We start from the raw sequence: 10919 nt of genomic DNA on the forward strand, positions 1-10919 counted from the left end.
CTAAAACAGCCCCCAAACACACACTCTGGGGAATTTATGAACGATGTTAAATCTGAAACCGAGATGCTGAAGATCACAACCGCAGAAACAATAGCAGCTACAGTTGGGGGTGTTGCTGTGGGTGAGGTGCTTCGATTCCCTCTCACTGCACTCGTAGAAGAGCTCTACCAGTCAGGCGGCGTCGACTCCATCATCCTGAAGAGGAGGCTGAGGCTCAGAGAGGTCCCCAGGGAGGGGCCCGGGTGTGACCTCAGGACAGACTCCAGTGAGACCGGAGCAGAGCGGGGCTGGGTCACAGGCTGTGAGCAGTGTCCATCCTGCTGGGCTCTGTGGTCCCCTGGAGTGACAGAGGGTCCCAGCTGGAGCCTGGAGCAGGAGAGAGGCAGGGCCCCAGTGGAGACCCCAGGGCCTGGTGGAACTGCAGAGCCGGGGTCTCTCCACCCAGGAGGCCCTTTTTGGCTCTATCCTGTGCCCAGCTGAGCCTGGCAGCCCCTCATCAAGAGAGGGGCTCTGCTTCCCCGACACCAGGCTCTGCTCCTTCCTCTGCCTCCCGAGCCCTCTTCCTCACTCCCCATCCCTGGGGTCCTCTAGGGGCCGGCAGCACCCCTTAGCTCTAAAACCTCTTGTCTCTCCTCCTAGAACTACTCCGGAGACCTGGGGGCTCGAGTGGCCCTACATGAGCTCTACAAGTATATCAACAAATACTATGACCAGGTGAGCAGAACCTGGGCGTGGGCAGAATGACGTGAGTGGGTGACTGGCTCCGTGTCTCCCCCAGGCACAGAGCGGTGGGCTCGGGCAGCGTTTGTTCTTGCCGTGTGCTTCCTGGTATCGGCCTGACTCTTACCTGCGACCACCCTCCCCATCTGGGCCCCTTGGCAGGGCTCCTGGGCCTGGTGGCGGGGGTGGCTGGGGGTCTAGCAGGGCCTGGAGATGGTGTGTAGGACGTGCTGGGATGGGACACAGCAGCCACGTTGGCCCCAGCCGTGCGCTGACTCCCTCTCCCTGACTCCCCCATGACTATAAAATGAATTCACATACCCTCCAGGGTTGAAAAATCCAATTGATGGAGCACTCACTTAGTCCAGGCTTCCCTGGTGACTCAGACAGTAAAGAATCTGGCTGCGATGCAGGAGACCTGGGTTCGATCCCTATGTTGGGAAGATTCCTTAGAGAAGGGAATGGCTACCCACTCCAGCATTCTTGCTGGAGAATCCCATGGATTCTTCCAGAGGAGCCTGGCATGCTACAGTCCATGGGGTCGTGAAAAGTTGGACACAACAGAGAGACTAAAGCTGATTAACTTGTACTCGCTCAGACCCCTACCCAAGGCCTCACGTGGCTGTGTGGTGTGTAGGCCATCTCTGTGGGCATGGGCCTGGCTGGGCTGCAGGTGCAGACAGAGAAGAGGGTCCAGACGTAGGGTCTGGGGCAGGTGAGGGCACGATGGAGCCAGTGAGGGGGCTTTAGGGGGGATTCTGGGCTAGGCCTCAGGATCAGAGCGTCCATCAGTCTGCTGACGGATGCAGCAGCCCACTGAGTGCCTGCTGGAATTATCTGCGCAGACGTCTGCGTGGCCTCAGGGATGTGGCCGTTGCTGTTGAGAGATGAGGACCTGCCTCCTGGCCCAGGCCTGGAGTAGAGACAGGCAGTGAGCAAAGGCATGGTGTGCAAGCGTGACTTCCAGATGCTGCGGCCTTGTGTGGGGGAGACAGGCCTGTGTCTCGTCCCCCCATGGAGGCGTGGCCAGCAAGCCCTCCTGTCCTTGCCCCCCGTACCGTCCGTGTTTGGTCAGTAGCTGTCTCCCCTCCAACGAGCCCCATGACCTCAGGGATCGTATCTGTTGTCACATCACCGGGTCTCTGCTCCTTGCCCTATACCTGGCACGTGGGAACTCAGATTTGCTTGTTGGCTGGTGGATGCGGAGCCAGGATGGGTGGAGCTGGGCTTCCAGGGGGCCTTGCTGGGGAGAAGACCAGCATGGTGGGCAAGGCTGGCCTCCACTGAAAACGATTTTACCAGGGGAGGTGATGCTCCTCGGCCCTGAGTGCTCGGTCCTGAGTCTGGCATTCCATCGCCCACCTCAGGAATCCTTAAAACCCCGCAGCGACTCTTCTGTCATTTTCCCTCCCTCCCTCCAGCCGGGCCCTGAGGAAGTGAGTGAGGCAGCCCACAGGGTTTCTCGGGCCCCTACCCTCAACTGCTGCAGCACGGCCACGTGAGGCCTCAGGTAGGGGTCTGAGCGAATACAAGTCAATCAGTTTTAGCCTCCCCCTGTCGAGCTGGTCTCTGCGTTTCAGATCATCACTGCCCTGGAGGAGGACGGCACGGCCCAGAAGATGCAGCTGGGCTATCGGCTCCAGCAGATCGCAGCAGCCGTGGAAAACAAGGTCACGGATCTGTAGGCTCTGCAAGAGCGCGGGCCGGCCGTGCCCCAACCCTGCCTCGACAGCCCTGGGACTGCGTGGGAGAGACCACCTTCTTAGATCCTGTAGTGCCTGAGCAGCAGTTAGTGGAAGGTGCCTCCCGGGCTCCTGGTGGCTCTGGCCCGGGCCCCGCTGGACTCGCCTCGCAGGCCAGGGGCCTTGAGGCTGGCGGCGTGGTGCCCGGTCTGCCGCCCGTGCCTGGCGACCCTGTGGGCTGTTGCCTGTGTGATGTCAGTCTGCAGGGAGCCAGGACTAAGGGCTTCCAGGGCCAGGCCAAAAGGGCCTCCAGCCCCTGGAGAGACTGGACTGTTGTGAGCGCTGGCTTCCGTCCCAGGGAGATCCAGAGAGAAAGGAGGAGAAGCCCCACTTCCCGTCCCGCCCTCCTGCTCCATCAGCCCTGACCTCGTCAGCCGCCTCTGGCCTTCTTGCTGCTGCCACGTTCCTGGGTCCGAGAGACGAATGCCTTTCGAGGCCACCGCCAACTCACCCCTCAGCAGGGCTGGCTGCCTCAGGGCCACCCTGCCACCGAGGCCGCCAGGAGTGAGGGGTGTCTGCTGCAGGGGGGCCTGCAGGAGAATGGGGGCCCCACTCACCCGGTTCTTCATTAAAGGATAACACACTCTGGTGTCTGAGATGTGGGCTCGGCCCAGCCTCGCTTTGTTGGACGGCGGCGCCCGTGCCTGGCAGGAACCAGGGGGAGGTGGGGTCTGCAGCCTCTGGCCCCCATGGAAGGCTCTGGAATACAGGGCGGGCTGGGTTTTCCTTGACTCCTGGGCCGGGCTTGCTGGGGTCAAAGCTACTGTGAAGGAAGTGAGATCCCACCCAGGATGGGGCTGGGGGGCCTGAAGCCCAGGGTGGAAGGGTCTGTGGGCTTTTGATGCACACCTGCTTTGCCTGCAGTCTGGGTGTTCACACTTCTCTGTGCCTGTTGGTTTGTTTTGAAAGGAACTGGGAAAGGATGGCATCAGTGTCATGAACTCCAGGCAGTGTGGGTCTTAGGGTTCCTTCCTCGCTAGTTTCTAGACTCCCCGAACCCCTGTAGCCTGTGATATTCTCTGGGGCTCCTGGTCACTGGATTGTCTTCTGAGTCAAGGTGTCTTGGGTCTGCGATAGACTCGTGTCTGTGTCAGGGGCTCCGACCTCTGCAGGTTCCAGGAGGCCTGGAACAAGGTAGGTGAAGGCTGTGGGGAGGAGAAAACCATGTACCTGCACACCTGGAAGCCCGTGAGTATGGAACACATCCTGCACACAGAACACTTCGACGTCTTGGCCCTCACAGGATGTTCTAATAAAGGATACCGGGAACACAAAACCCATGCAGTGAGGCAGGAACTTCTAAGTCTTCATTCAAACTCCATGGCTGCAAGTGGACGTTCTAAACCTGCCACAACTTAAGGATTTCCCCCTGGGTCTTGGCCACAGTGTCCGTGTAGGATGCTTGTCATTCAGGTTGATCAGTCTTTCCCTAATTGTTTTCTGATCAAGATCGCAAAAGTGCCCTCATATATTACATTTAAGTATTTTTTATTTTGTAAATTATGAAAGGATGATAACACATTTACCCTGACACATTACATTTCCCACAAACATGTTAGCATGCAAGAGACCTTCGTTTCTCATCACCGGGGACATCTTAAGGAGTCTAGGGAGTGACTGACTTTATTAAAAAAACTTGCACCAACTTAAATATTGGAGTAATTGTCCAGTTAGAAGACCCAGGAGTACTGTATTTCTTTTGTTGAAGTATAGTTGATTTGTAATGTTTCATGTGTACAGCAAAGCGACATGAGTGAGTGAGTGAGTAAAGTTGCTCAGTTGTGTCCGACTCTTTGTGACCCCGTGGACGGTAGCCTACCAGGCTTCTCCATCCATGGGATTCTCCAGGCAAAAATACTGGAGTGGGTTACCATTTCCTTCTCCAGGGGATCTTCCCGACCCAGGGATCGAACCTGGGTCTCCTGCACTGGAGGCAGACACTTTAACCTCTGAGCCACCAGGCAAGCCCAAAGTGATATATATGTATATATATATTCAGATTCTTTCTGTTACAGGTTTTTATGAGATACAGAATATAGTTCCCCATGCGATACAGTAAGTCTTTTTTATTTTATATAGAGGAATATATATCTTTTTAATCCCCAAGTCTTCACTTATCCCTTCCTCCTTTCCCTTTGGGTAACCATAACCTTGTTTTCTATGTCTATGAGTCTGTTTCGATTTTATAAACAGGATCATTTCCATGACTTAAAAATTCCTCATATAAGTGGTATCATGTGATATCTGTCTTTGGCTCACTTCTCTCAGGATGATAATCTCAAGGTCCATCCATGTGGCTAGAAATGGCATTATTTTATCCTTCATGGCTGAGCAGTATTCCAGTGTGTGTGTGTATATGAAAGTGAAAGTCACTCAGTCGTGTCCAACTCTTTGTCACTCCATGGACTATACACAGTCCATGGAATTCTCCAGGCCAGAATACTAGAGTGGGTAGCTGTTCCCTTCTCCAGGGGATCTTCTCAACCCAAGGTTCAAATCCAGGTCTCCCGCATTGCAGGCAGATTCTTTACCAGCTGAGCCAGAAGGGAAGGCCAAGAATACTGGAGTGGATATCCTATTCCTTCTCCAGTGGATCTTCCTGACCCAGGAATTGAACCAGGGTCTCCTGCATTGCAGGCAGATTCTTTACCAACTGAGCTACTAGGGAAGCCCGTGTGTATGTATGCATGTATGTTGTGTATACACATATATATACACACATGCACACACCACATGTTCTGTGTACATGCATCTGGGAATATTTACATTGCTGTTTCTTGCAAATTATGCTGTTACGAACATATGAACATTGGGTGTGAGTGTATCTTTTAGAATTAGATTTTTCATTTTTTCTGGATCAGTGCCCGGGAGTGTGATTGATGGACTATATGATAACTCTATTTTTTATTTTTTGATCAACTTCCATAACATTCTCTGTAGTGACTGCGCCAGTTTCTATTTCCACCCATGATATGGGTATGTTCCCATTTCCCATTACCTCTCTAGCATTTATTGTTGATAGACTTTTTAAAAATTATTTTTTTATTGAAGGATAATTGCTTTACAGAATTTTGTTGTTTTCTGTCAAACCTCAACACGAATCAGCCATAGGTATTCGTATATCCCCTCCCATTTGAACCTCCCTCCCATCTGCCTCCCCATCCCACCCCTCTAGGTTGATACAGAGCCCCTGTTTGAGTTTCCTAAGCCATACAGCATTTCCCGTTGGCTCTCTATTTTACATATGGTAATGTAAGTTTCCATGTTACTCTCCATACATCTCACCCTCTCCTCCCCTCTCCCCATGTCCATAAGTCTATTCTGTGTCTGTTTCTCCGTTGTTGCCCTGTAAATAAATTCTTCAGTACCATTTTTCTAGATTCCATATATATGTGTTAGAATACTGTATTTATCTTTCTCTTTCTGACTCACTTCACTCTGTATAATAGGTTCTAGATTCATCCACCTCATCAGAACTGACTCAAATGTGGTCCTTTTTATGGCTGAGTAATATTCCATTGTGTATATGTACCATAACTTCTTTATCCATTCACCTGTTGATGGACATCTAGGTGGCTTCCATGTTCTAGATATTGTAAATAGTGCTGCAATGAACAATGGGATACATGAGTCTTTGTTGTTGACAGACTTTTTGATGTTGGTCATTCTGACCAATGTGAAGTGATACTTCAGTTGTTTTGATTTGCATATCTCAGACATGGAACAACAGACTGGTTCAAAATAGGAAAAGGAGTATGGCAAGGCTGTATATTGTCACCCTGCTTATTTCACTTCTATGCAGAGTACATCATGAGAAATGCTGGACTGGAAGAAACACAAGCTGGAATCAAGATTGCCGGGAGAAATATCAATAACCTCGGATATGCAGATGATACTACCCTTATGGCAGAAAGTGAAGAGGAACTAAAAAGCCTCTTGATGAAAGTGAAAGTGGAGAGTGAAAAAGTTGGCTTAAAGCTCAACATTCAGAAAACGAAGATCATGGCATCTGGTCCCATCACTTCATGGGAAATAGATGGAGAAACAGTGGAAACAGTGTCAGACTTTATTTTTTTGGGCTCCAAAATCACTGCAGATGGTGATTGCAGCCATGAAATTAAAAGACGCTTACTCCATGGAAGGAAAGTTATGACCAACCTAGAGAGCATATTAAAAAGCAGAGACATTACTTTGCCAACAAAGGTCTGTCTAGTCAAGGCTGTGGTTTTTCCAGTGGTCATGTATGGATATGAGAGTTGGACTGTGAAGAAGGCTGAGAGCCGAAGAATTGATGCTTTTGAACTGTGGTGTTGGAGAAGACTCTTGAGAGTTCCTTGGACTGCAAGGAGATCCAGCCAGTCCATTCAGAAGGAGATCAGCCATGGGATTTCTTTGGAAGGAATGATGCTAAAGCTGAAACTCCAGTACTTTGGCCACCTCATGCGAAGAGTTGACACATTGGAAAAGACTCTGATGCTGGGAGGGATTGGGGGCAGGAGGAGAAGAGGACGACAGAGGATGAGATGGCTGGATGGCATCACTGACTCAATGGACATGAGTTTGGGTAAACTCCAGGAGTTGGTGATGGACAGGGAGGCCTGGCGTGCTGCGATCCACGGGGTCACAAAGAGTCGGACACGACTGAGCAACCGAACTGAACTGAATAATTAGCAATATTGACGGTCTTTTCATGTGCCTGTTGGTAATCTGGATGTCTTCCTTGGTGAAATATCTATTTAGGTCTTCTGCCCATTTTTTGATTGCATTCTTTTTCTGAAGTTGAGTTGTATGAGATCCATGTATATTTTGGAAATTAATGCTTTGTAGGTTACAGTTTTTGCAAATACTTTCCGTATACCATAGATTGTCTATAGTGTATTTATGGATGCCTTTGCTGTGCAAAGAAGTTTGTTTATAAGCTGACTTATTTACTTACATACTTAATGTTAAATTTTTATTGCAGTATAGTTGATGTACAATTTCCTGCTAGTTTCAGGTATTCAGTAAAGGATTGATTACCATATATAGGTAGATGCATTCTATTTCAGATTTTTTTCACTTATAGCTTATCACAGAATATTGAGTAGAGGTTCCTGTAATATACAGAAGGTCATTGTTGGTTATCTTTTTCATATATAGTAGTGTGTGTATGTTAATCCCAGGCTACTTTTATCCCTCCACCCAAGCTTTCCCCTTTGGTGACCTTAAGTCTCTAAGTAGATTGTCTGTTTCTGTTTGGTAAACTAGTGCATTTGTATCCTTTATTCCATTTCACTTTGACATGATATCATGGGATATTTGCCTTTTTCATCTGACGGACTTAAGAGTGATCATCTCCAGATCCATCCAGGTTGCCACAGGCGGCACGATATCACTCTTTTTCGTGGCTGAGCAATCGTCCTTCTGTATGTATGTAGTCCACCTTCTGTATCCATCGGTGAACGGATGAGCATTTTGGATGCTTGCATGCCTTGGCTGTTGTAAATAGTATCGCAGTGGATGTCGGGCTGCACGTATCTTTTTTAAAGATGGGTTTCTCTGAATGTACGCTTAAGAGTGGGATTACTGGATGGTATGGTCATTGATGTTTTAGTTCTTGATGCCATGTCTGTAGCATTTTTTATAGTGGCTGTTAGCAATCTACATTCCATCGGCAGCATAGGAAGGGGTCCCTTTTCCCCATGGCCTCTCCAGCATTTGTTACTTGTAGACTTAGTGCTGACTGCTGTCAGATAACCTGATTGTCGTTTTGCTTTGCGTTTATTTAAGGATTAGGAATGGTGAAGACCTTCTCATGTGTGTGATTACTTTTTAAGGATGCTAAAATTAACTTGAGATTGGCTTTTGAAAGTCATCTCTGATTGGAATTCTCTTACTATTACCTCCTTCAGGCTATTTTTCAAGCATAGGGCTTACTGAGCGCTCGCAAGGCCGTGTGAATACTAACTGTCCTTAAGCACTGGTTTTCAAGTTGTCCTTGGCTCAGATGGTAAAGAATCTGCCTGCAATGCAAGAGACCTGGGTTCGATCCCTGGGTAGGGAAGATCCCTGGGAGAAGAAAATGGCTATCTACTCCAATATTCTTTTTTTTTTTTTTTTACTCCAATATTCTTGACTGGAGAATTCCGTGGACAGAGGAGCTTGGTGGTCTACAGTCCATGGGGTCACAGAGAGTAGAATGGACTGAGTGAACTTATCCCTTGAAGCACTGTTTTTCAAGTTGTCGTTACCAGAAATGGCCACAAGATGGCAGCATTTCTTCAGGCCCAGTTCTGGTTCCTGGGGCAATCAGAGCCTTAGTGAATCAAGGTCGGGTTCCTGGGTTGTAAATTAGTGTGCAAATTGCTAGAAGAAACACCCAAAGGCTTGTATCTCATTACTTCTTTCTTAAGCTTCACCCACCAGCCAAACCTTAACTCCAGAAAGGTGCTTTGCTGGGGATGCTGCCATAACTTGGCGGAGGGACGCCAAAAAGGAGGCTGAAAGCCGGAATCCCACCACCAGAAGATGTCCCAAAACGGTGACTTCTCACAGCCCTTCAAGCCCAGAGCGTCCACCAGTTTTGGGGTGCTGTGGGCTTGCAGTGGCTGTGGGAAGGTTGGGTTGCGTCTGCAGTCTGGGGTGCCATGGGAACAGGACCAGGCACTGGCGTATCATGGGGGCGCACTGGCTGCCACATATCCCAGCTTCCTCAGCCCATGACACTCCAGTCCTTGGACCCAAACCTGCGCAGGCTGCAAGGATGTGACAGCAGCCCAGGTCGCTGAGGCCTGAGGGGAATAGAGTAGGCACGCGTTTCTATTTATTTTCTTTTAAAGGGATTTCCATTTTCTGTTAGAGTAGAAATGCTTAACAATGTTGTGTGTGTTTGAGATTTACAGTAACATGATCCAGCTATTCATATATACATATGTAGATTCTTTTTCACTTTCTGTTTTCACATAGGTCGTTACACAGTGTTGAGATTTCCATGTGCTGACCAGTCAGTCCTTGTGGCTTATTAGGTAGTACACATATGTGTGCATGCTAAATCCCTTCAGTCGTGTCCAACTCTGCCACCCTATAGACGGTAGCCTGCTAGGCTCCTCTGTCCATGGGATTCTCTAGGCAAGAATGCTGGAGTGGGCTGCCATGCCTTCTACCAGAGGGTCTTCCCAACCCAGGATTGAACCTGCATTGGCAGGCAGGTTCTTTACCACTAGTGCTGCCTGGAAAGCCCTAAGTATACATATCTAATATATAAAAATATGTTTATATAGATATAATATGTATACATATACCTACTACTACTAAGTCACTTCAGTCGTGTCCGACTCTGTGTGACCCCGTAGACGGCAGCCCACCAGGCTCCGCCACCCCTGGGATTCTCCAGTCAAGAACGCTGGAGTGGGTTGCCATTTCCTTCTCCAATGCATGAAAGTGAAAAGTGAAAGTGAAGTCGCTCAGTCGTGTCCTGTTCTTCGAGACCTCATGGACGGCAGCCTACCAGCCTCCTCCGTCCATGGGATTTTCCAGGCAAGAGAACTGGAGTGGGGTGCCATTGCCTTCTCCAGTATATATATACAGATACACGATATGTTACTGTGTATGTTTTAATCTCAACCTGTACATTTATATTTCCTCCTGCCTCAACTTTCCCTTTGGTGGGTCTAAATTTGTTTCCTAAGTCAGGGATTCAGTTTCTGTTTGGTAAATTAGTTCATTTGTATCCATTATTCTGTTTCACCTCTATGCCATTTCACAGGATATTTGCATTTCTCAGTCTTAGTGTGATCATCTCCCGATCCAAATAGGTTGTCCAAAAAGATCCCTTCTGTTTTATGTGTGTATCGCTGCATACATCGTACGTACGTAGCACGCCTTCTGTATCCGTTGGTGTGTGGGTGGACGTTTTGGAATTTGCATGCCTGGGCTGTTGTAAACAATGCCCCGGTGAAAAGTGGGGTGCGCCTGTCTTTCTGAAGGATGATTTTCTCTGGATGTTCGCCTAGGAGTTGGAGTGCCAGATCATCGTCACTCTTGTTTTAGTCCTTGAAGCTACATCTGTTGCCTTTTGTTGTTGTTGTTGCCTTTTTATAGTGGCTGTTAGCATAGTGGCTGTTAGCACTTTACTTGGGAGAAGGCAATGGCGCCCCACTCCAGTACTCTTGCCTGGGAAGTCCCATGGACGGAGGAGCCTGGTGGGCTGCCGTCTACGGGGTCGCACAGAGTCGGACACGACTGAAGCGACTTAGCAGCAGCAGCAGCACTTTACTTTCCCCAGAAGCAATGTGGTAAGGTTCCCTTTCCTCCGGGGACTCTCCAGCATTTACTGATTGTAGACTTTATGCTGACTGCTCTCAGATGGTACCTCCTCATTGATTTGCAATTCTTTAAATATTAGAAATGGTGAAGAAGAATTCTCATGTTCGTTTATATTTTTTAAGGATGCTAAAATGTACTTCTTGAAATTGGCTG

The 10919-nt window shown here is 48.8% G+C and overlaps 1 protein-coding gene across 6 annotated transcripts in view; it reads left to right on the plus strand.

Moving 5' to 3' along the window:
• Positions 1-3058, plus strand: part of PLXNB1 (plexin B1) — a 29043-nt gene extending 25985 nt beyond the window's left edge. For all 6 annotated transcript variants that reach the window (XM_070360616.1, XM_070360620.1, XM_070360621.1 and 3 more), the window contains 2 exons: positions 640-714; positions 2301-3058. In XM_070360616.1, coding sequence (XP_070216717.1) covers positions 640-714; positions 2301-2405 — 180 coding nt within the window. In that variant the 3' untranslated portion in view covers positions 2406-3058. The remainder of the gene's footprint in view (positions 1-639; positions 715-2300) is intronic.
• Positions 3059-10919: the final 7861 nt, after the last annotated feature.

Source organism: Bos mutus, chromosome 22, assembly GCF_027580195.1.
Source record: "Bos mutus isolate GX-2022 chromosome 22, NWIPB_WYAK_1.1, whole genome shotgun sequence".
Lineage (NCBI taxonomy): Eukaryota > Metazoa > Chordata > Mammalia > Artiodactyla > Bovidae > Bos > Bos mutus.